General features: G+C 42.5%; 1 protein-coding gene across 2 annotated transcripts in view; it reads right to left on the bottom strand.

Annotated features, from left to right (window-relative positions):
* LOC122559954 (protein-glutamine gamma-glutamyltransferase 2-like) overlaps positions 1 to 25,722 on the bottom strand; it is a 56,645-nt gene that overhangs the window by 21,787 nt on the left and 9,136 nt on the right. Inside the window, exons 3-8 of one of the 2 annotated variants that reach the window (XM_043710062.2) lie at positions 16,184 to 16,426; positions 5,761 to 5,879; positions 5,433 to 5,561; positions 1,757 to 1,934; positions 916 to 1,051; positions 565 to 668 (exon numbers count right to left, since the gene is read on the bottom strand). In XM_043710062.2, the coding sequence (XP_043565997.1) occupies positions 565 to 668; positions 916 to 1,051; positions 1,757 to 1,934; positions 5,433 to 5,561; positions 5,761 to 5,879; positions 16,184 to 16,426 (909 nt within the window). The remainder of the gene's footprint in view (positions 1 to 564; positions 669 to 915; positions 1,052 to 1,756; positions 1,935 to 5,432; positions 5,562 to 5,760; positions 5,880 to 16,183; positions 16,427 to 25,722) is intronic. The other variant, XM_087994953.1, reaches the window with a different exon arrangement.

Genomic DNA, 25,722 nt, shown 5'->3' with positions numbered 1-25,722 from the left:
ATTGTCAGAAAGATCCAGCTGCTTTACTCATGTCCATTAGGGAGGGAAACTGCAATCCTTACTTGGTCTCGCCTACACGTGACTACGGACCCATAGCAATGTGGTTGACTTTTAACTGTCCCCTCGGCAATTAGGGATGGGCAATAAATGCTGGCTTAACCAGCAACATCCACATCCCATGAATGAAGAATAAAAAATTGACAACTGTTGACAACTCTTTTTGTCACAGTCCTAAAGTTAAAGTTACCCGTCACTTATTCAGCTATTATCTGTACCTCACTATTTGTACTTATTTTTAACGTGTGTTTTTTAACTTTTAACATTATGATACAACTGAGTGGCTTGATAGGCTAGTTCAAAGAGCAATTAAAAGTCAACCAAATTGTTGTGAGTGTGGACTCACATATAGTCCAGACCAGGTAAGGATGGCAGATTTCCTTCCCTTAAGAACCAGATGGATTTTTTTTCCAACTGTGACAATGTTAAACCATAACCATTAGGCCAACATTTTTTTTTATCATGCCATTAAGATTGTAATCATCTTTTGTTTATTTGTATCTGGACCTTCACTTTTTTCCTGTGGCGTTGGGTCAAGTGCTTGCCATCCATCATTGCCAGGCCTCAAGTCGTACCTTGCCATCCAAGATTCTACCCAAACATGGAAATTCCTGAAATACAGCAATATACAGCAATCTTCATGCAGAGAAGTCAAATTTCCACAGAAAAAAATAAACAATTGAACCATTAAGCTTCATACTGTATTTGTTAAAAGCTGGAAACCTGATTAATGATTTTCTTGCCAATTACAATTTCAGTTTGGTTTAAATTTTCAACCTGGAAAAATATTTTAACAAGAGTTGATTCCTCAGAATCACAAAATTTTGAAGTTGTAATACAGTTACAGTTTTAACTCACCATATACTATCCTCTGATTCTCCCAATGCCATTCCTTCTTCATCATACTCACTCTCAATGATTAAGTTTCCATTGGTGTCATGAGCAGATTCAAAATTTGTAACAACACGGGTTGGAATTCCTAAGCACCTCAGAACTAAAGGAAGGAAAAGGGATTAATTTAATTTATATGCTATTCCACTTTCACGACAGTGGCAGAATAAGAATCTCATGAAATTCAATTTAGTCCATAATTTTTAAATTTTAATTTGAGATGCTGTTTGCTGTCACATTTCCATGATTTAGGAATATGTTTTTCATGTTCAGAAACAGATCAAAATTTACTCTTGGAAAGCTGATTTCATTTACACAGAATGTCAGATGGAATTGACTGACTGGGAGAGTTTGAAGCAAACAGAATTGACATCTTTTGAGGGAAACTTCAGACAAACATGTAGGGGAAGAGATATGAGATCAGGTGGGAAATAGTTGTTAGAGTGGGAGGATATGATTTATAGACATGAATAGTCAGATCGTGGAGAATATTGTGCCGCTAGTTCTATATAATTAAATAAAATGAGTCACATTCAACCAAAAAAAAAACAAATTGCACAAGGCAGGGAGGGAAAGGTATTTAAGTGAAATACTCCTTGATTCTAATGAAAATATTGTTTTGATTTGTTCCATAATTAAATGGGAGTACTTGAACCCTTTAACATAGAACCTATAAAAATGTAAATTGAAATTATTCACAGTTATATATATTTGCATGAAAATATACTTAACATGTACATGAGAATATTATATGCACACTCTTTTTAGTTTCAATGTCATTCCCATGTGAAAACTTAATTGTGCCTACCTGTGCAGGCTACTGCTGCAAACACCCAACACTGCCCATAGCAAACTGGCTGACAGCCACTGTGGTTCCACTGACGAAGAATGGCAACACTTCCATTCCATTTCCCTGGATATACTCCGTCAGAATATGGATCATCCCATTTGCCAAATAGTATTCCATTGTCATCATTACAATTTACCTGAAAGGGTAAGACAGTATTTTGTTATGGAGTTGCAACATTATTGAAGAAGAAACATATATCAATGGATCGATGCGATTTTTTACAGCCATTTATTGAACTACTTAAACCATCTGTCTTTTGCTGGTTAACAAAATATTTTTAGCATTTTGCAATAAATTATAAGATCATCATTCCTCTCAGTATAACCTTAACAGAATGTCAAAGCTTGAGGTGACAATCAATGTAGTTCAAATTATTAAATAGAATCTGTGACATTGATAGCATGATGATGAACTCCAAGGTGTAATCGTTCAGGTAATTCACAAATAGCAAATGAAAAACGAATGAAAAAGAATGTAACACTATTCTAAACATTGGGTGGAATCTATTAGAGGCCTGAATGATATGGGCTATGGCATGAAATGTGGCAGAATCACATGAGAAGTCCAGCAAGATCTATCTCAATGTCAAGAGCAACTCATTCAATCGAAATATCTAGGTAAGAATTCCACTACAGAGTGAAGAGTTGCCTATTTAAGTAGATTATTGCTTACTAATGACCTTATTAGCTTCACATCCCACCTCAATAATATGTAGCTTCCCATTCTACCACCTTCCACAAGCAAACTAGATGCTGAACCCCTTAAAATGGAACCTATGTTAAGTGGTTCAACATTGTTGAACATTCTCAACATGGAAGTCACAGTGGGTATCCAGTTCACCAGTTGTGTTTCTCAGGAAAAACAGCATATCAGGGTAATATCCATGGGCACCAGCCAAATACATCCTTCATCCAAGGACAGTGGCATTTTGCCAAACCCTCATTGTCCTCATGGTACCTCTCCAAAGCACAGATGTGTATTGCAAAATGGACAAGCAACTAGTATTGAAAAGCCACTTTGCCTCAGGTTCACAAGGACAGGCACCCAGTTCACAGATTGGATCATGCTGCAACTTAAGGCAGCTTGCTTTCTGGGCAGCACAGTGGCACAGTGGTTAGCACTGCTGCCTCACAGCACCAGAGACTTAGGTTCAACTCCCCCTCAGGCGACAGACTGTGTAGAGTTTGCACATTCTCCCCGTGTCTGCGTGGGCTTCCTCCAGGTACTCTGGTTTCCTTCCACAGTCCAAAGATGTGCAGATTAGGTGAATTGGCCGTGTTAAATTGCCCGTAGTGTTAGGTGCAGGGGTAAATGTAGAGGAATGGGTCTTGGTCAGTGCACTTCAGCAGGTCGGTGGGGACTTGTTGGGCCGAGGGGCCTGTTTCTACACTGTAATCTAATCTATTAATTCAAAGTTTGTGAGAAGATTGTAGCTCGGGTGCTCATTATTGTGGTTCTGTTCACCGAGCTGGGAATTTGTGTTGCAGACGTTTCGTCCCCTGTCTAGGTGACATCCTCAGTGTTTGGGAGCCTCCTGTGAAAGCGCTTCAGTGATGTTTCCTCCAGCATTTATAGAAAGCAACCACCCCAACACACACAAAAGAAGTTGCAACAAGACACTATTCAAAAGGGCCACAACACACTGCAGTACACCAGAACTGCAAAAAGAGGAAGAAGAACACCTATATAATGTATTCGCCAAAAACAGATACCAGCGCAATTTCATCAACAGATGCCTAAGGGAAAGACAACGGAACGAGGACATGCCACAACCCAAAGGACTAGCCACACTACCGTACATCAAGAGCATTTCTGAACTGACAGCCAGACTACTGCGACCACTAGGACTCATAACAGCACACAAACCAACAGCCACTCTCAGACAACAACTCACCAGAACGAAGGACCCGATACCCAGCATGAGCAAAACCAATGTAGTGTACAAAATCCCATGCAAGGACTGCACAAAACACTACATAGGACAAACAGGAAGACAGCTAACGATCCGCATCCATGAACACCAACTAGCCAAGAAACGACACGACCAGCTATCCTTAATAGCAACACACGCAGATGACAAGCAACATGAATTCGACTGGGACAACACTACTATTATAGGACAAGCCAAACAGAGAACAGCCAGGGAATTCCTAGAGGCATGGCACTCATCCACAGATTCAATCAATAAGCACATCGACCTGGACCCAATATACCGACCAATGCAACGGACAGCTGGAACTAACAACCGGAAGCGGCAGATTCAAACCACTATAAATGCTGGAGGAAACATCACAGAAGCGCTTCACAGGAGGCTGCCAAGCACTGAGGATGTCACCTAGACAGGGGACGAAATGTCTGCAACACAAATTCCCAGCTCAGTGAACTAATCTATTAATGCTTGCTCACAAAGTGCCTATCTGCATGCTTGCAGCGTGCATGCTTTGCCTTACTGCATCTTGCTATGCTGTGTCATGTCAGTTATCAGGTTGGTGCTTCAGCCAGAGCCTAAAGGCTATCTGTATTGCCTGTCACATGTCAGTGGGTGGGAAGTTGATGGGAGGGGCACACTGAGTTGTCAATCTAACACCTACAGCATGTGCCAGCTGCCTACACAGTAAACACATTGCACACTCATTCAACTAAATGGCCATGCTGGAAATTCCCAGACAGTCCAATCAATGCGGGAGAGTGTCTTTCATTACCATTTGTCTCAATAAATATTTTCACAAATTCCTCCCTCTCTTTAGACTCTTGGTTCCCTAGCATTTCTGGGAAATTATGTGTGCCCTCTTTCGTGAAGGCAGAACTGAATATGTTCAATTCTTTTGCCAATTATTTGTTTCCCGATATAATTTCCCCACTGATTACACATTAACATAAGTCCCTTGCAATGTCAGGCCTCAGAGGCAGAGATGATAGTTGGAGGAAAAATTCAATTGGCAAGCCTCCATATTACGGAAGTGGGTGGAAATGGGTTTTCAGGGTAGTGAGAGTTAAACAGGAACATGTAGCTAAGGAAAGATAAATTGTATAGCCTGATGGTTAAACAGCAACTAAGGTGAGAGAATGGAGGTGGTTTTGGGGGAGGTGGTGCGGTGTCAGGGCATTGAGGGGGAAGAATGTCAGCCATGCCTGATATATTTCACAAGCAACACAGCGTTATAACTGTGATGCCATTATGTTGCTGGTCAGGGCAATGCCAGATTGCTAATATTGCCTGGCAGCACACTCCCTTTTAAAAATTATACCAAGGATGCTGGTCTTTCACCAAATACCCAGTAAGTAGCAAACTTTAGCGGGAACACAGCAAAGTAAGATGAATGATGGGCTAGAATCAGCAAGGGGTGGGGAGAGGGTGGTGCGCAACATAGGGGCAGGACAGGTCGTTAATATGATGAGTTTCGTAAGATGCAATGCGAATCTCATTGGGCACCATAGGAAGAAACACTTCAAAAGACTCAACGAATCTGACTTGACCAAAAATTATAAGATTCAGTCCAAGTAATCTAAGCGCACAAAAACATGAGCAGTCAGCAATAGCATACTTAGCCTTTTGGAATGCATTAGCAGATCATGATTTAAAACGTTATACTGTTGTTCATTAACACTATTAACATAATAGTCCTGTTCTTACCATAGCAGACACTATTCTACAGATGTAAACAGGTGAACTTCTGCGTGCGTAATCTTTTGCTGGATTTTTCAGATGTTTGTGACTATTGTCTAGTAACTTAAGGCAGATGTCTAAAATATCTTCTTCGAACTAGAAAACAGATTAAAAATTTGTTTTGTGTCATGAACACTGCTTAAAATAATAAGTTTTAATGATATGTAATAGTGATGAATAATTATTCGGAAAACAGTAGGATGAGTAAACAATTAGGAGATAAGGAAATAGGAACAATTGGAGCTTCATTGGTAAAGACAACTTAATAATGAGTTTTTTCAGTTTTTACAAAGACCTGTCCATAGTTCCATGGCAAATCTTGAATGTATTCAGAGGAACCCGTGAAGATAATTCCTTGCTCATTTAGCACATACTCGTTTAGCTGCCCAACATCACTCATAAAGACTTCATCCTCTACAAGAAAAGGAAAGCACAAGCATTACAAAAGCTGTGATTTGTGAGCTGTAGAAAATTTGAGCAAGATCTCCTTAATGCTAGAGATCTTCATTGCTGGTTAAGGCCTTCCATTCATCATCCATCTTAAGGCTCAACAATAGAAGGAGCTTGCAAGTCATTGTTAATATTCAGATCAGTAAATCATTTTACGGATTCACTGCGTCTATGAAGAAAGTACTTGATTGTCTACTTCATATATGATTACCGAAAATAAAAGTCATGCTTTTCTCAAGTTGAAAATTATGTTCCACAGTTGAAATCACAAGAGGCATAATGGTGCACGATGCGTGGAATTTACTTATTGTTTACAATGCCACATTCTTGGTGTTAAAATGACTGGAGTGGGACCTGAAATTGGTTAGTCCCTACCCTTTCTACCTGTTTGCAAGCAAATAAAAAAAAAAATAACAAGGGAAACCTTTGTATACTGAGTACAACTAGGGCATTGAAGACATTTAAACCTTAAAAATCTAGAGGTTGTGAAATGCTATCATTAGAATTTGGAAAATGATTCACACAATAGCAATGATAATTATACAACATATATTGTAATCTCTGAAAGGCAAACTAATAATGAAATTCAAATCACCATGGCTGTGTAGGTTGTTTTTCATACAATAGTCTTCTAAAAGATTCACTACTTAGGAGAACAAGGGCAGCAGATAAAGGGAAACACAACCAACTGCAAGTTCAGTTTCAAGTCACATATACTCCTGAGTTGAACCTATATTGTCCCTTCTTCCCTGTCACAGGATTACATTCCTGGAAGTCTCTCCCTAATGGCACTATTGGCGTACCTGCCCCATGTAGTACATCTATTCAAGGAGGCAGCTCACCATCACTTCCTCCAGAGCTATCAGCAATGAGCAGTAATAGCTGACCTAGACAATGCTGACCTAGACAAAGCTGCCTGGAGATGATGAGGACTGCAGATGCTTGAGCTTGGAGGGCATAAAGAGTGGAGCTGGAAAAAGCACAGCAGGTCAAGCAGCAACAGAGGAGGAGGGGAGTTAATGTTTCAGGTCGGAACCTTTCATCAGGACTGAGGGAGGTGAGGGGACTGTGAAAGAAATAGAGGAAGGGGAGTGGGGCTGGGGGAAAAGTGGGTGAGATAGCGATAGCTGATACAGGTAGGAAGAGGCTATGATTGGTCTGTGGGAAGGATGGAGGGAATAGGTGAGAAGAAAGATGGACAGGTTGGGTCATGTCAAAGGGTCAGGGTGAGGAGGGAGGTCTGGGTCTGGGATGAGGTGGGGGAATGGGGAGATTTGGAAGTTGATGAATTCTACATTAAGGCCATATGGTTGTAAACTCCCGAGGCGGAAGATGAGGTGTTCTTCCTCCAGATTCCATGTGGTCTTATGTTGACGAGTGAGGAGGTCCAGGATGGACATGTCTTCGGGGGAATGGGAGGGGGAATTAAAATGGATGGCGAGTTTGCGCTCAGTCTCTCTGATGTAGGGAAGAGCACATCAGGTGCAACAGATGCAATAAATCAGGTTAGAGGAAATGCACATGAATCTTTGCCAGATCTGGAATGATGCTTTGGGGCCTTGGACGGAGGAGAGGGAGGAGGTGTGGGGGGCACAGCTGCCCACATACCATGAATGAATTTTTAAATTCCTTTCAATGTCAATAGACCAGATCTTGCTGTAAACACAATGTGTTAATGACACACACACACACCTCAATTAAGTAAATCATCTAGTAAATTCAGGGTATTATGAGGTAGGGTGTGAGTGCCAAATCTTCATAATTTGCTGGTGGCGCAATGCCACTTGCTTCGCACAAAAGATAGCTCACCTTTCACCTGTGCATGATTTTAAAGAACATGCTGTATTCCCACATTAATTGCCCATTGTACAGCCTGTTGAAAGTTATGTTTGGTAAGTAAGTATCTTTTAACAGTGTATCACTGCCAATGCGCTGCCAATGAACCTCTTTAGTTTAGAAACTGGAAAAATACAGAAGTCACATGACACCAGGTTATGGTTCAACAGATGTATTTGAAATCACAAACTTTCAGAGCATGGCTCCTTCATTAAGTTTGTACTTTACCTGACGAAGGAGCTGCGCTCTGAAAGTTTGTGATTTCAAATTAACCTGTTGGACTGTAACTTGGTGCCTTGTGACTTCGGACTTTGTCCATCCCATTCCAATACCAGTATCTCCACATTATGGAGTTTCCTTAACCTCAGGTGATAAATTGGTATGAGCAATGTTAAAAATGCAAATAAGACAATAAGTAGTTAAGATCCACGAGTAGAAGTAGGCCATTCAGCCCATTGAGTCAACTCCGTGACTCAGTGAAATCATTTAGCTCAGTTGGCTGGATTGTTGGTTTGCAGAGCAGTGTGATGCCAACAGCGTAAGTTCAAGTCCAATTTCTGGTTGGACGTTACCATGAAGGACTTTCCTTCTCAATATCTTCCCTTGCCTGAGGTCTGGTGGCCCTCAGGTTAAATCACCACCAGTTGCTTCTCTCTAATGAGGGAGCAGCCCCTACTGTCTGGTAAGACTATGGTGATACAACAGCTGCCCTAATAATCCTCAACTCCACTTTCCTGCCATTTCCACACAACCCTTGATTCCCTTATTGGTTAAAAATGTCTCGGTCAACCTTGAAAACAATAAATAACCCAGACTTACCATCCATCTCTGATAAAGAATTCCATATATTTATTACAGTGAGAGAAAAATAATTCCCCTCATCTCTGTCTTAAATAGACAATCTTGTTCTGAAATTATGCCCTCTGGTCCTGAACTCTCCTGCAAGGGGGAAAAATCTGTCAAATCCCCTAATAATCTTAAAAGTTTCAATAAGGTCCCCCCTCATTCTTCTAAATTCCAATGAATACAGGCCTAACTTACTCAACCTCTCCTCATAAGACAGTCCTTTCACATCTGGTTACAGTCTAGTGAACCTTTTCTGGACTGCCTCCAATGCCAAGGTATGTTTCCTGAGACAAGGAGACCAAAACTGTTCACAGAACTTCAGATTGACTAGTATCTTGTATAGTTTTAGCAAGACTTCACAATTGTTATACTCCTTTCCTATGAAATAAGCACCAACATTCCATTTGCCCTCCCTATTAAACAGTGAACTTGGATGCTAGCTTTTTGTGATTCATTCAGAAGGACCTTCAAATCCCTCTCTTCTGCAGCTTTCTGCAATCTTCCTCCATTTAAATAATTTACAGCTTTTCTACACTTCTGAATAAACTGCATAACCTCACATTCTCACACATTATACTCCATCTCCGAAGTTTCTGCCTACCTATTTCACCTGTGTCCCTCTGGAGAGTCCTTGGCAGAATCTTTTAGAGGCTTGAATGATGAGGGCAATTGCAAGAAATGTGGGAGAATTGCATGAGAACTTGGACGAGGTCTTTCTCTACACCAGGAGCAATTTGTTGCATTTTCCACCAGTTCTATGACTCTTTATGACTCTATTTCTAGGCATTGCAACAACATTCGCAAGAGTATTGCGATGCCTATTAACCAGCGATCACTCCTTGTTGTGTGCCTCAATAACTGCATTCTGCACAATTAATATGCAGCTTCCCACAAATTTTTGGAGGACTGCTCCTTCATCAAGTGACTTCACCTTCACATCATATCTTACTGCCTGCATCAAAGAAACAAGACGTTGACAATTCCAGACTTCAAATTTAGACCAGGTACTAGATGACTCCACCTTTTCTCTAGCTCCTCTGGGCTGCCATCTTGGACACCAGACACCAACATCTCAGGGCATGTGCCAGGACAGTTATCACAACCTCCCTCACCTCCCCCCACCCCACATCTACTTCCCACACCAATCCACAAGATGACATCTGACACCCATCAGCCTCTCAGGATCCTCATGGTACCTCTCCAATCAACCTACGGCACACTCTGCTCTTTATAGCTGTACATTGGGTTACACTGGCAATTGGCTAGACAGTGCTGCTGCAAGGTGATTTTCCACAAGGGGCAGCTATCCAGCTCTTGGATTAGATCAGTCTACATCACAAGAATGCTTGCTTAATCTCTGCGTGCTCACTAACTGTGAATCTACCTTGAGACTACCTCAATGGTCATGCCATCCAAGCTATGCTTATTCTTGTCTTTTTGCATTTTGCAACACTCCCTCTCCAATCCCTGTTTCTCCTGAAATGAGAGAAAGAATGAGAGATTGAGCCAGATGAAAGTGGCTAGCCAGGCTGTTTGTGCTGAAGGTGCAGGGGAACAGACACTGAGGTGTTCTGAAGTGAGTGAGCAGGTAGCAGTGAGGCTATGTAGGGTGAGGAGGCAGCTGGTTTTGGATGGGTGAGAGCAAGAGAGGGTAAACGTTCCTAGTAATACTGAGAGGGATAGAACATGAGCCTTGGTGGGAGGTGGGTGCAGGAGCAGAGGTAGAGTGAGTGTGAGGTAGAAATGTGGTGGTGTTTAACCTTACCAAATGGATGAGGTCATTAACCTTCTTTCTTTATTGCTGCACATTCCTCCAGACAGCTGAGATCTCAATAATTCAGATTGGAACCTCAGACCCAGCTGACAGTGTCTGATAGCAAGGCATCCTCTGCTGGCACTAAGGGAAGAGGTCATTCCTATCAGTGCCTCCCTATCCACCAGGGCATTCATGTACCTCTCTACAGAGTGGGGTGTGAATTTCCTCTCTTCTGCCACATCCAGACTAAATATCAGAGCCATGCAGGACAGCCAACGGTGTTTATTCAGGTACACAACTGCCTCTTAAAGCTGCACCAGAAATACCAGCCTATTCCCAGATATCCTTGTGGAGATGAACTCTTCTAGGTACAGCAAGGTGGTAGAATCCAGCTAGCATTGGGCAAGAGAGGCACTATAGAGGCATGGTAGATAGTGAGTGAGGTGGGTTTAGTATAATACAGGAAGAAATCTCATGAAAGACTTTATGTGAAACATGATGAAATTGACACTTAGCGAAAATATTGTAAGATTTAGGTGTTTGTGTCATCCTCACTACTGCCTTCCCCACAATTTTTGTATCTGCAAACTTGGCTATCGTATATTAAATTCACTCATTCAAGTCATTAATATATATTATAAATAATGGTGGCCTTAGCATTGATCCCTTTGGCACTCAACTAATTACAGGGTGTGATCCTGAAAATATCCCTTTTAACCCAACTGTCTGCCTTCCATTAGTTAAGCGATCCTCTATTCATGCTATTATACTAAGTCCAACAATAGAAAAGATGTTGTGAAACTTGAAAGGGTTCAGAAAAGATTTACAAGGATATTACCAAATTTGGAGGATTTGAGCTTTGGGGAGAGGCTGAAAAGGTTGGGGCTGTTTTCCTTGGAGCGTCAGAGGCTGAGGGGTCACCTTTAGAGGTTTACAAAAGTATGAGGGGCATGGATAGGATAAAAAGACAAAGTATTTTCCTTGAGGTTGGGGAGTCTAGAACTAGAGGCCACTGTTGGAATATTGTGTGCAATTCTGGTCTCCTTCTTATCGGAAAGATGTTGTGAAACTTGAAAAGGTTCAGAAAAGATTTACAAGGATGTTGCCAGAGTTGGAGGATCTGAGTACAGGGAGAGGCTGAACAGGCTGGGGCTGTTTTCCCTGGAGTGTCGGAGGCTGAGGGGTGACCTTATAGAGGTTTACAAAATTATGAGGGGCATGGATAGGATAAATAGACAAAGTATTTTCCCTGGGGTTGGGGAGTCTAGAACTAGAGGGCATAGGTTTAGGGTGAGAGGGGAAAGATATAAAAGAGACCTAAGAGGCAACTTTTTCACACAGAGGGTGGTACGTGTATGGAATGAGCTGCCCGAGTAAGTGGTGGAGGCTGGTACAATTGCAACATTTAAAAAGACATTTGGATGAGTATATGAATAGGAAGGGTTTGGAGGGATATGGGCCGGGTGCTGGCAGGTGGGACTAGATTTGGTGGGATATCTGGTCGGCATGGACGAGTTAGACCGAAGGGTCTATTTCTATGCTGTACGTCTCTATGACTCTAAGTAGCATTATGTGTGGTGTCTTAAGAAATGCCTTTTAGAAATCCAAGTATATTACATTTGCTGGTTCACCTTTATCTAATCTGCATGTTGCCTTCTCAAAGAAGTCTGGTAAATTTGTCAGGTATTATTTCCTCTTTATGAGGCCATATTGTCTCTGCTTCATTATTAGATTAGATTAGATTAGATTACAGTGTGGAAACAGGCCCTTCGGCCCAACAAGTCCACACCGACCCGCCGAAGCGAAACCCACCCCATACCCCTACATTTACCCCTTACCTAACACTACGGGCAATTTAGTATGGCCAATTCACCTGACCCTGCACATCTTTGGACTGTGGGAGGAAACCGGAGCACCCGGAGGAAACCCACGCAGACACGGGGAGAACGTGCAAACTCCACACAGTCAGTCGCCTGAGGCGGGAATTGAACCCGGGTCTCTGGCGCTGTGAGGCAGCAGTGCTAACCACTGTGCCACCGTGCCGCCCACATTATATTATGTCTTTCTAAGTATTGTCCAATTCCATCCTTTGTAGCAATATAACATTCTCCCCATAACAAATGACAAGCTAACCGGTCTATGGTTACCTTTCTTTCTCTATCTCTGCTCTTAAATAATGGGATTACATTGGCAGTTTTCTAAGCCTCTGAAACTTCTCCAGAATTGAACAATTCTTGAACGTTCGCTACTAGGGTATTTGCTATCTCCACAATAATTTCCTCTAATACTCTAGCTAAAAATCACACTACACCAGGTTATAGTCCAACAGGTTTAATTGGAAGCACTAGCTTTCACAGTGCTGCTCCTTCATCAGGAGGTTGTGGAGTACACAATTGCAAGGGACAGAATTTACAGCAAAAATTTATAATGCGATGTAACTGAAATTATACATTGAAAAGACCTGGATTGTTTGTTAAGTCTCTCATCTGCTAAAATGGCCATATAAGTTTCACTTCTTTCATATGTAAATCACAAAACTTTTTTTAAAAGTTACATTCTCAGGTTAACTTTTCAAAAAAAAATTTTGTGATTTACATATGAAAGAAGTGAAACTAACATGGCCATTCTAACAGATGAGAAACTTAACAAACAATCCAAGTCTTTTTCAATGTATAATTTCAGTTACATCACACTGTAAACTTGTGCTATAAATTCTGTGTCTTACAATTGTGTCCTCCTCAACCACCTGATAAAGGAACAGTGCTCCGAAAGTTAGTGCTTCCAATTAAACCTGTTGGACTATAACCTGGTGTTGTGTGATTTTTAACTTTGTACACCCCAGTCCAACACCGGCATCTCCAAATCATGTATAATATTCTCGGATGTAATCTATCAGGTCCATTGAACTTATCTGCCTTTATCTCCATTATTTTCCCTCATACTTTTTTCTCTGGGGCCAGATATTATATCTACTTTCTTCCTAACTTTTTCCCCTCAATTTAGCATTTATTAGTGTCCTCTACTGTGAAAACTGATGCAAAGTATTTATTCATCCTTTCTGCCATTTCCTGGTTCTCCATAATAATTTCTTCAGGCTCATTCTCTGATAGACCTATATTCACTGTGGCCACTTTCTTCCTTCCAACACACTGAAAGAAGCTCTTGCCATCTGTTTTGATATTACTTGTTAGTTTTCCCTTATTTATTTTCTCCCTCTTTTTATCTCCCTCTTTCTCACAGTCCTCTGGCTTACTACTAATCTTTGTTACATTCTGTGTGTGTGTGTTTTCAATTTACTACTATCCTTAACTTTCTTGGTTGACCATAGCTGGTTTGTCCATTTCTAAAATCCATCTTGCTCAGCGAGCTATATCTTTATTGGGAGTCATGAACTATTTCCTGAAACATCTGTCATTGATCATCAACAGTATGTTTTGCTGAACTCTCTTCCCACGTAACTCCAGCTAACTTCCCTCATTTTCTTTTTTGCAATTGTCATTATTTAAGTTCAGTGCAGTTGTTTAGAAGATAGTGTTTTTCTTACTTTATCTTTCTCTGTTTTTATCCCACAGTTCACCTAACCTTGCTTTACTTTACTTTGTTTGTCTATCTGCACCAAATTTGGCTCTGATTTACATTCCTCAATGGTCATCTGTTTATTTCTTATCCTGCAATATCATTACTGAATATGATATAATATAATTAATCCCATTGGTTACTGAGATCTAAAATAGCCTGTTACCCTGCCCACTGCTGGTAATTAAAGCCCAGACACTTTTTGAGTGAGGGATAAAAGAGAAGCTAACAAACTAGAAATGTCAGATGACATCCGCTTCAATAAGAATTGGACCCATGTATTTATCTTAAGTAATGACAGTCTTTTTATTATATGAAATCCCACTCTCTGCAATACTGAATTAATCTAATTTAGCATAAACCATGAGTAACTGTCATGGAGAAGATGATATAATGTTCCTTTCATGTGGTTTAAAAATCAAGACAGCAGTAAGGAAGTTAGGAAAGATCTAAATGGCCAACTGCACTGTGACCATGATCCCCAACTGTAATATAGAGTCACAGAGTCATAGAGTCATTGAGATATACAGCACGGAAATAGACCCATCGGTCAAACTTATCCACACCAACCTAATCTAGTCCAAATTGCCAGCACTTGGCCCATATCCCTCTGAACCCTTCCTATTCATATACCCATCCAGATGCCTTTTAAATGTGATAATTGTACCAGCCTCCACCATTTCCTCTGGCATATACGTACCACCCTCTGCATGATAAAGTTGTCCTTAGGTCTCTTTTAAATCTTTCCCCTCTCACCCTAAACCTATGCCCTCTAGTTCTCTACTCCCCCCACCCCAAGGAAAAGACCATGTCTACTTATCCTATCCATGCCCCTCATGATTTTTAAAATCTCTATAAGGTCACCCCTCAGCCTCCGACGCTCCAGGGAAAACAGCCTCAGCCTATTCAGCCTCTCCCTATCGCTCAAATCCGCCAACCCTGGCAATATCCTTGTAAATCCTTTCTGAATCCTTTCAAGGTTCACAACATCCTTCTGATAAGAGAGAGACCAGAATTGCACACAGTATTCCAAAAGTGGCTGCATTTTGTAGCTTTTGCAACTTGCCTGTGTTGCTTTGTGACTCCAACGTATATTAAACAAATGCTTTACATTTAGAAGTATTCTACTAGCCCAGAGAAAATGGCCCCAATATCTATTGGAGCTGGCTTCCACACGAGGGATGCAGTTCAGCCAGAAAATCTGGCTAGCCAGCATTAAAACTGAAGGAAAGACAAGATCTGAGCTAAATACTAAAGTAAACAAAGAACTGCAGATGTTGAAGATTTGAAACAATGAAAGAAATTGATGGTCTGGCAGACATCTGTGGAGAGAAAGCAGAGTTAACATTTCGAGTCCAGTGATGCTGCTTCACAACTCAGTCATATAGCCTCATTAAAACATTTAAAGAAATGATAGGCTTCTTAGGAGCAAATGCATTACCCAGCAACTACACTCACTCCTTGTACAGTCTCACTTAAACCCTCCTGAGTTCAGGCTTGAAATTTTTATTTAAATTTGAATATCAAAGCTGATCTATTGCCAATCAGTGATAACCAGCTCCAAGCTCTTGAACAGCATTAACTTGCCTGCATGTTATGATTGCATGGATTCTTTTCAGCCAGACTGTTCAGTGGAAACCGGACAAGGTTAATGAGCATAGTTATTCCTTCATAATCTCAGAGGGAAAGAACTAGGACAAGAAAACATGTAATACTTGGAAAAGAATGCAATGGAGCTCCACATAAGTTAAGTCATAACAGTATGTGCATTGCACCAGATTTACTGGTTTTTCCTTCTGAAACATATTTACTGACAATCAGTCAAGTACAAGGTACAAAGGTGCCATATGGATTCATGGCATCATGGTCACAAACTTATCAGACATCAATCTCAAATTTACACTTCTTTAGACTTCCATATCAAATTTTCAAAAGCAAGTTCAAATAAGAACTTCATGCACCAGTAAATTAACTGCCCTGAGAACATATAACATTTATCCTTCCATTTTCATATTGTACCTGTACAATCTAGAATCTAGAATATCCAGAATGAATTATTCTTGACTATTTTAAATAAAGCAACATTTCATTCAAGTTGTATTTCTGGAAGAAAATGTCACAAAGCCCTATAACTATCTTCAAAGCTTTAAGGAGAGTACATTAAAAAGTAATAATCTTCTGTTTAATCTGTAGTATGGCTCTAACTGAGTAAATACAGGAAATCATTTTAACTAAATTTTAGAAGCAACAGTACCTGAGCACCATGGATTGAAAAGTACCACAAACTCCCCGAGTGGATAGATGAGAGTCTGGTCCACAGTTATTTTCTGTAGGGCTAAGCTGTGATGACCAATCTTAGCATTTGGTGCTGTGCTTATAATTAAAGACAAACTGCTCTTGGATGAAGAGACAGCAACTGTACTCCATCTCTTTTTGTTTATTGCGTCTGATGGAGGAAACAGGATTTTAGTTCCTGATGTTTCTGAAGGGTTAGTCCCTAAAATAAAGGAACAGAAATTAAGTAATCAATTCTACAGCCATTTAAACTGATTTTTAAACAATAATAAAAATTAATTACTTTAATGGAAACAGTATTTCTAGAGCAGATGTATATTACTTGACTATCTTTCTCTCAGAAAATCAATTAAAAATGAGCTATAAGGTGGAAATGATAGTTCTCTTACTTAGAATGATCCAAAATGCGGCCGGGGAGAACTACAAAGAGGTATGGATGTTGAATATGTATCATGCTTTTAAGAGACTTCACCTTTAAGGAAGCCATGTGCTATGTACATATAACATTGTGACTCTGCTTGTCAATTGGTCTGCTTTGGATTTGCAAATTGCATACACAGAAATCAGTTGTCTTGCTATAATATCTGGCTTATGACTCATGTCATAAGTTTTAAACAATCAATCAATGCCTTCTTAAATTATTATTATTAACATGAGATTGGCCCTTATATACATGGTCACCATAAGGATCAGAATCTTTGAAAGTGTGCTCTCATTGCTTGGATAGGTCTATCACACTTCGGTGGAGCCTAGTCTTCACAACTGCAAGTGGAGTGGCATGGTGGCTTAGTCATTAGCATTGCGGCTTCACAACACCAGGGACCTGGGTTTGATTCCACCTTCAGATGACTGTCTGTGTAGAGTTTGCACATTCTCCCTAAGAATCTCTGCTTATTGATCTTTGGATCTTCTGTGTGCTCAAATCCTATTTGGTACATTAATTATTTCCATCAGCACCATGCTCACCAAATTATATTTTCTTATTATGTGCCTGAGGAAATCCACCACGCATTAGTAGCAGTCTTTTTTCATCCCTTACTGTGGTCTCTATAATATGTGGAGTTAGTGGCCACAATGAATGCATGTATGGTTGCATGGTCTGAATGGGTATATGATGAGGGGGATGGGGCAGTCTCGATGGGCCTTAATATATTTTTGCTATCTTCTTTTCTCATGTTTAGCTTTTAATTTGATGATAATGTCCTTTTGGAAAAGCTATTCTTTTCATTCTGTAGTGTGCTTTTTTTCACCCTTAAAAGAGTAGTTTCAATTTACAAAAGAGGTCAGGTGACCCTTACATGGCCATCTTTTGCAACATTTCGTATCCAGTTTTTAAAATATACAAGTTAAAATTCAGAATATACTGAAGCAGAGTACAGATTTTAGTTTGTTGGAAATTTTGTGTATTAGCTAAAAGAGTTTAAAACATTTGTTAACTGAGATTTTGAAAATTGCACTGATGTTCTGGTACAGCTGAAACATAGAGAGAGAGAGAATGAATACACTTAAGAAGCTAGAGATGCCTGTGTTGAAGGCAATATTAGCCAAAGAGCCAAAAGAGACAATATTGCCAGAAGTGTGCAGAGAGCTAAAGTTAACAGTTCTATGAATCTTTGAAGCAGGACTCAGACCAAACAATTAATATTCCAATGTTGACAAATATGTGACTTAAGTTTTGAAGTGTATACCTAATACGTGTAGAAGCAAACTTTGGCTTGGATTACAAGCAACCATTACAAGTAACTGAGTCCATGACACCTTTAATATCTTTAAGGTACCTAACAATTTAACACTGTGTGTAGTTAGTAGCATTCATGTTCCTTGATGTTCATGCAGTAAAAAAGCTTTGATTTCAGCTGTGAAACTCCATGTTTCCTTCTTTTAGTAAATGTTCGGTTTTCAGATTCTAAAACGAAAGATGCTGCAGTTCTCTACTGAGATCATAACATAATATTCACTTGAATAGAAGATTAGCTAATTAAGGGGAAACAGACTCGTGATAAACAGTTTCATGTTGACAAACTGTAACCAATGGAGTGCCATAGGGTGTCAATCATTCATGTCTATATTAATAATCTGCATGAAGGCATCATCAACACTGGAGCCAGATTTGTTGATGACACAAAGATGGCAGGAAAGCAAGTTGTGAGGAGTGTAGAAACCACCGGCAAGTATTTCTAGATAGGTTTTCAAAATTAACACAAAAAGTTAGCATGGTTCTAAATGAAGTGACTAGGAAAGCAGGACAAATTTTTGTTTTTATTGCAAAGGCAACATATCATAATGATAGAAAACTCTTGCTACAAGAATCCCATCATTGATGGGATGTAGATATCACTAACCAGGCCAACATTTTATTGCCCATCTCTAATTGCCGAGTGATCAGTTAAGTGTCAACCACATTGTCATCGGTCTGGAGTTACATGTAGGCCAGAATAGGTAAGGACTGTAGTTTCCTTCCCTTAAAGGACATTAGTAAAGCAGATGGTTTTTCCCACAATGGTTTCATAATCACCATTTGACTCCTAGTTCTGGATATTTAATAGGGTAGTTACTGAATACATGTTCCTTCTCATGTGGCAATCTAGACAGAGGCAAAGGGTAGGGTGGGGGGCGTAGTCTAAAAATATGGTCTCCCATTTAAGATGGAGATGAGGAGGAATTTCTTCTATTACGTGTTGTTAAACTTTAGATTTTTTTTCTACCAAAAGCAATATAAGCAATATATTCAAGACTAAGTAAGATTTTTGATTGGCAAGGGAGCCAAGAATTAGGGACAACAGACAAAGAAGTGGAGATAAAGCCAAATCCAGATCAATCATGATCTTAATAAATTATGGAAGATATTCAATTGGCTGAATGGCCTAGTCCTGTTCCTATTTCATACAATCCAGTATCCAAATCATGAATAGAGTACATAGAACAAAGGACATTACAGTGCAGTACAGCCCTTTGGCTGTTGATGTTGTGCTGTCCTGTGGAACCAACCTGAAGCCTATCTATCCTAAACTATTCCCTTTTCATCCATATGTTTATCTAATGACCATTTATATGCCCTTACATTTGGCGAGTCTACTACTGTTGTAGGCAGTGCATTCCATGCTTCTACTACTCTCTGAGTAAAGAAACTACCAATGATATCTTTCTTATATCTATCACTCCTCAATTTAAAGCTATGCCCCCTCATACTAGCTTTCACCATCCGAGGAAAAAGGCTTTCACTGTCCACCCTATCTAACCCTCTGATTACCTCATATGTCTCAATTAAGTCACCTCTCAACCTTCTTCTCTCTAACAAAAACAGCCTCAAGTCCCTCAGCCTTTCCTCATAAGACCTTCCCTCCATACCAGGCAGCATCCTAGTAAATCTCCTCTGAGCCCTTTCCAAAGCTTTCACATCCTTCCTATAAAGGGGTATCCGGAACTGTAGGTAAAAAGCTCCTTTTCCACCTATCCACTCCACCCTCTCTTCCCTGACCTATCACCTTCATCTCCTTCCCCACTGACCTATTGTACTCTATGCTACTCTCTCCCCACCCCCACCCTCCTCTAGCTTATCTCTCCATGCTTCAGGCTCTCTGCCTTTATTCCTGATGAAGGGCTTTTGCCCGAAACGTCGATTTTGCCTGTCCTCGGATGCTGCCTGAATTGCTGTGCTCTTCCAGCACCACTAATCCAGAATCTGGTTTCCAGCATCTGCAGTCATTGTTTTTACCTCGTTGATTTTAACCCTACTGCGAATCCTCTTGCAAGGATGCCTGCCTTGAAGAAGTTTTCCTCCTCTCTCTACAAGAATCTCAGGGAGTCTCTCTCTCACTGCAACTCCCAGGTCATTTCCTCAGCCCTGAAGCTCTTCAACCATGTCCTGAAACAAACTCGCTATCACAGCCACATTTGCTTCCTCAGTGCCTGCCTCCATAACCAACTCATCCCACATGGACTCCAGACCACCTTTAAACCAGCAGAGTTCGGACCCGAACAGGACAAACAGTACAGACTACAGATTCAAAAACACCAGCAACGGTTCTCCATCAAGATCCTCCGCTCCACGCTTGCAGCAATGTGCCGGCACCTAACCTCTCTACAGTCTGCCCTGTCTCAGCTGAGGGCCACACTCTCTCAGAATTGCAAAGGACCCACTCTGGACTACATCCTCAGGAGAATTCATACTCTCAACAAACAATATTTCAACTCCATCTCAAACATCAAAAACTGTAAGTACAACAAACTTTTATCTACCCACCTCCATAACCAGCGCTCCTCAAACATTCCAGAAGATTCCCCTGGCCTCGGAAACACCATTAGCCATGTGGCTGATGCAGCTACCACCCCCACGCTGATTGATGATGTCACTTCTGCCCCCATCATGGCCACTCCCACAGCCACTTCCGGCCCTCACATCATCGCCGATGCCACACCCTCAGTGACTTCCGTCACCCCTACTGCCGTGTCTGCCACCACTTCCGACCCCACCAACGCCACTCACCTGCATTCTGCTGACACGCCCCCCACAGACCCCACTGTCACTATCCCCACCCCCCAGAACCCCGAGGGGAACACTACCCCTGCTCATGACTCTACCCCCATTCCCCCCACCATCACACCCACTCCAGGTACTGGCTCCGACCCCACTCCCAGCTCTACACCTACACCAGCTCCCGGCTCCCAGCCCTGCCGAGTTTTCACCATCCCCCCAGACCTCCCCCTCACTGAGGACAAACGATCAGTCCTTAGCAAAGGACTCACCTTTGTCCCCCTCCGTCCACGCATCAATGAATTTAATACACGTCGTGACATCGAACAATTCTTCCGTCGCCTCCGCCTCCGAGCTTACTTTCACAATCAGGACTCCCGCCCACCTTCCGAGGACCCCTTCGCCCACCTCCAACACACTACATCCACCTGGACACCCCGCGCTGGCCTATTACCTGCCCTCGACCTCTTCATTTCCAACTGCCGCCGGGACATTAACCGCCTCAACCTGTCGACCCCCCACCCCACTCCAACCTCTCACCCTCACAACGCGCAGCCCTCCAATCCCTCTGCTCCAATCCTGACCTCACCATCAAGCCAGCGGACAAAGGGGGCGCAGTGGTAGTCTGGCACACTGAACTCTACATCGCTGAAGCCAAACGCCAACTCGAGGACACCTCTTCCTACCGCCCCCTTGACCATGACCCCACCCCCCATCAACAAACCATCATCTCCCAGACCATACACAACCTCATCACCTCAGGAGATCTCCCACCCACAGCTTTCAACCTCATAGTCCAGGAACCCCGCACTGCCCGGTTCTACCTCCTTCCCAAGATCCACAAGCCTGACCACCCTGGCCGACTCATTGTCTCAGCATGCTCCTGACCCACTGAACTCATCTCTACCTACCTCGACACTGTCCTATCCCCCCTAGTCCAGGAACTCCCCACATACGTTCGAGACACCACCCACGCCCTCCACCTCCTCCAAGACTTCCGTTTCCCCGGCCCCCAACGCCTCATCTTCACCATGGATATCCAATCCCTCTACACCTCCATCCGCCATGACCAGGGCCTCCAAGCCCTCCTCTCCAGACGTTCCCAACAGTACCCCTCCACCGACACTCTCATTCGTTTGGCCGAACTGGTCCTCACCCTTAACAATTTCTCCTTTGAATCCTCCCACTTCCTCCAGACCAAAGGGGTAGCCATGGGCACACGTATGGGCCCCAACTATGCCTGTCTCTTTGTTGGCTACGTAGAGCAGTTGATCTTCCGTAATTACACTGGCACCACTCCCCACCTCTTCCTCCGCTACATTGATGACTGCATTGGCGCCACCTCGTGCTCCCGCGAGGAGGTTGAGCAATTCATCAACTTCACCAACACATTCCACCCTGACCTTAAATTTACCTGGACCATCTCTGACACCTCCCTCCCCTTCCTGGACCTCTCCATCTCCATCAGTGACGACCGACTTGACACTGACATTTTCTACAAACCCACCGACTCCCACAGCTACCTGGATTACACCTCTTCCCACCCTACCTCTTGCAAAAATGCCATCCCGTATTCCCAATTCCTCCGCCTCCGCCGTATCTGCTCCCAGGAGGAGCGGTTCCACCATAGAACACACCAGATGGCCTCCTTCTTTAGAGACCGCAATTTCCCTTCCCACGTGGTTAAAGATGCCCTCCAACGCATCTCATCCACATCCCGCACCTCCGCCCTCAGACCCAACCCCTCCAACCGCAACAAGGACAGAACGCCCCTGGTGCTCACCTTCCACCCTACCAACCTTCGCATAAACCAAATCATCCGCCGACATTTCCGCCACCTCCAAACAGACCCCACCACCAGGGATATATTTCCCTCCCCACCCCTCTCCGTCTTCCGCAAAGACCGTTCCCTCCGTGACTACCTGGTCAGGTCCACGCCCCCCCACGACCCACCCTCCCATCCTGGCACTTTCCCCTGCCACCTTAGGAACTGTAAAACCTGCGCCCACACCTCCTCCCTCACCTCTATCCAAGGCCCCAAAGGAGCTTTCCACATCCATCAAAGTTTTACCTGCACATCCACTAATATCATCTATTGTATCCGTTGCTCCCGATGCGGTCTCCTGTACATTGGGGAGACTGGGCGCCTCCTAGCAGAGCGCTTTAGGGAACATCTCCGAGACACCCGCATCAATCAACCAAATCGCCCAGTGGCTCAACATTTCAACTCCCCCTCCCACTCTGTTGAGGATATGGAGGTGCTGGGCCTCCTTCACCGCCGCTCCCTCACCACCAGACGCCTGGAGGAAGAACGCCTCATCTTCCGCCTTGGAACACGTCAACCCCAGGGCATCAATGTGGATTTCAACAGTTTCCTCATTTCCCCTTCCCCCACCTCATCCTAGTTTCTAACCTCCAGCAACTCGACTTGTCCGGACTTGTCCGACCTGCCCAGCTCCTTTTCCACCTATCCACTCCACCCTCTCTTCCCTGACCTATCACCTTCATCTCCTTCCCCACTGACCTATTGTACTCTATGCTACTCTCTCCCCACCCCCACCCTCCTCTAGCTTATCTCTCCATGCTTCAGGCTCTCTGCCTTTATTCCTGATGAAGGGCTTTTGCCCGAAACGTCGATTTTGCCTGTCCTCAGATGCTGCCTGAATTGCTGTGCTCTTCCAGCACCACTAATCCAGTATCCGGAACTGTAGACTATCCTCCGAGAGCAGCTGCACCACAGTTTTGTACAGCTGCAGCATGACCTCGTGGCTCCAAAACATAATCCCTCAATCCTTCTTCAATAAAAGCTAACACACTGTATGCCTTCTTAACAACCCTATCCACCTGGGTGGCAACTTTCAGGGATCTATGTACATGGACACCAAGATCTCTCTGCTCATCTATATTACCAAGAAACTTACCATTAGCCCAGTACTCTTTATTCCTGCTGCTCCTTCCAAAGTGAATCATTTCACACTTTTGCACATTAACCCCTTTTGCCACCTCGTAGTCCAGCTTTGCAGCTTATCTATGTCCCTTTGTGACTTGCAATATCTTTCAGCACTCTCCACAACTCCACCAATCTTAGTATCATCTGCAAATTTAGTAACCTATTCTTCCACACCCTCATATATGTCATTTATAAAAATGACAAACAGAAGTAGCCCCAAAATAGATCCTTGCAGTACACCACTAGTAACTGACCTCCAGGATGAACATTTCCCATCAAGCACCACCCTCTGGCTTCTTTCAGCTAGCCAATTCCTGATGCACACAATTAAATCACCCTCAATCCCATGCTGCTGTATTTTGTGCAATAGCCTAATCAAACACCTTACTGAAATCCATATACACCACAACAACCATCTTATCCTCATCCACCTGTTTGGTCACTATCTCAAAGAACTCAATAAAGTTTGTGAGGCACAACCTACCCTTCACAAAACCGTGTTGACTATCCCTAATCAACTCATTCCTTTCTAGATGATTATAAATCCTATCTCTTATAACGTTTTCCAACTCTTTACCCACAACCGAAGTAAGGTTCACTGGTCTATAATTACCAGGGTTGTCTCTACTCCCCTTCTTGAACAAGGGGACAACATTTGCTATCCTCCAGTCTTCTGGCACTATTCCTGTAGACAATGATGGCATAAAGTTCAAAGGCTCTGTAATTTTTTCCCTGGTTTTCCAAAGAATCCTAGGATACATTCTATCCGGCCCCCTATTCTCACACTTTCCAGAATTGCTAACACCTCCTCCTTGTGAACCTCAATTCTGTCTAGTCAAGTTGCCTGTATCTCAGTATTCTCTTTTCCAGTGTGAATACTAATGAAAAATATTCATTTAGCGCTTTCCCTATCTCCTCGGACTCAACGCACAACTTCCCACTACTGTCCTTGATTTGCCCTAATCTTCTCTATAGCCATTCTTTTATTCCTGATATATCTATAGAAATCTTTAGTGTTTTTCTTGATCCGACCTACCAAAGACTTCTTATGTCCCCTCCTAGCTCTTCTTAGCTCTCTCTTTAGGTCCTCCTTGGCTAACTTGTAATTCTCAAGCGCCCTAAATGAGCCTTCACCTCTCATCCTTCTTCTTCCTCTTGACAAGAGATTCAACTTTAGTAAACCACGGTTCCCTCGCTCCACAACTTCCTCCCTGCCTGACAGGTATATACTTATCAAGGACATGCAGTAGCTGTTCCTTGAATAAACTCTACGTTTCAATTGTGCCCATCCCCTGCATCCTCATTCTATGCATCCTAAATCTGGCCTAATCGCATCATAATTGCTTTTTCCCCAGCAACAATTCTTGACCAGTGGTACATACCTGTTCCTTTCCATCGCTAAAGTAAACATAACCGAATGGTGGTTATTATCACCACAGTGCTCACCGACCTCCAAATCTAACACCTGGCTGGGTTCATTACACAGTACCAGATCTAATGTGGCATTAGCCTTTGACCTGTTTACATACTGTGTCAGGAAACTATCCTGCACACATTGGACAAAAACTGACCCATCTAAAGTACTTGAACAATGGTATTTCCAGTCAATATTTGGAAAGTTAAAGGCCCCATAACAACTACCTGGCTACTCTCACTCTACTCAAAATTATCTTTGCTCTCCTTTCCTCTACATCTTTGGAACAATTTGGAGAGCTATAGAAAACTCTCAACAGGGTGACCGCTCCTGTTTCTAAACCTCAGTCCATACTCCCTCAGTAGACAAGTCCTCTAAATGTTCTTTCTGCCACCGTAATACTGTCCTTGGCTAATAATGCCACACCTTCCCCTCTTTTACCATCTCCTCTGTTCTTACTGAAACATCTAAATCCTGGAACCTCCAAGAACCATTTCTATCCCTGCTCTACCTATGTTCTGAAATGGCCACACCATCGAAGTCCCAGGTACCAACCCACGCTGCAAGTTCACCCATATTCCAGATGCTCCTGGCATTGAAGTAGACACACTTCAAACCACATTCCTGCTTGCCAGTAAACTCTTGTGACCTTGAAACCTC

Source organism: Chiloscyllium plagiosum, unplaced genomic scaffold (genome assembly GCF_037043375.1).
Source record: "Chiloscyllium plagiosum isolate Xiang-an unplaced genomic scaffold, Cpla_swu_hap1 HiC_scaffold_15, whole genome shotgun sequence".
Classification (NCBI taxonomy): Eukaryota; Metazoa; Chordata; class Chondrichthyes; order Orectolobiformes; family Hemiscylliidae; genus Chiloscyllium; species Chiloscyllium plagiosum.
The sequence above is the reverse complement of the archived record's forward strand: the minus strand, read 5'-3'. Positions and strand labels throughout refer to the sequence as shown.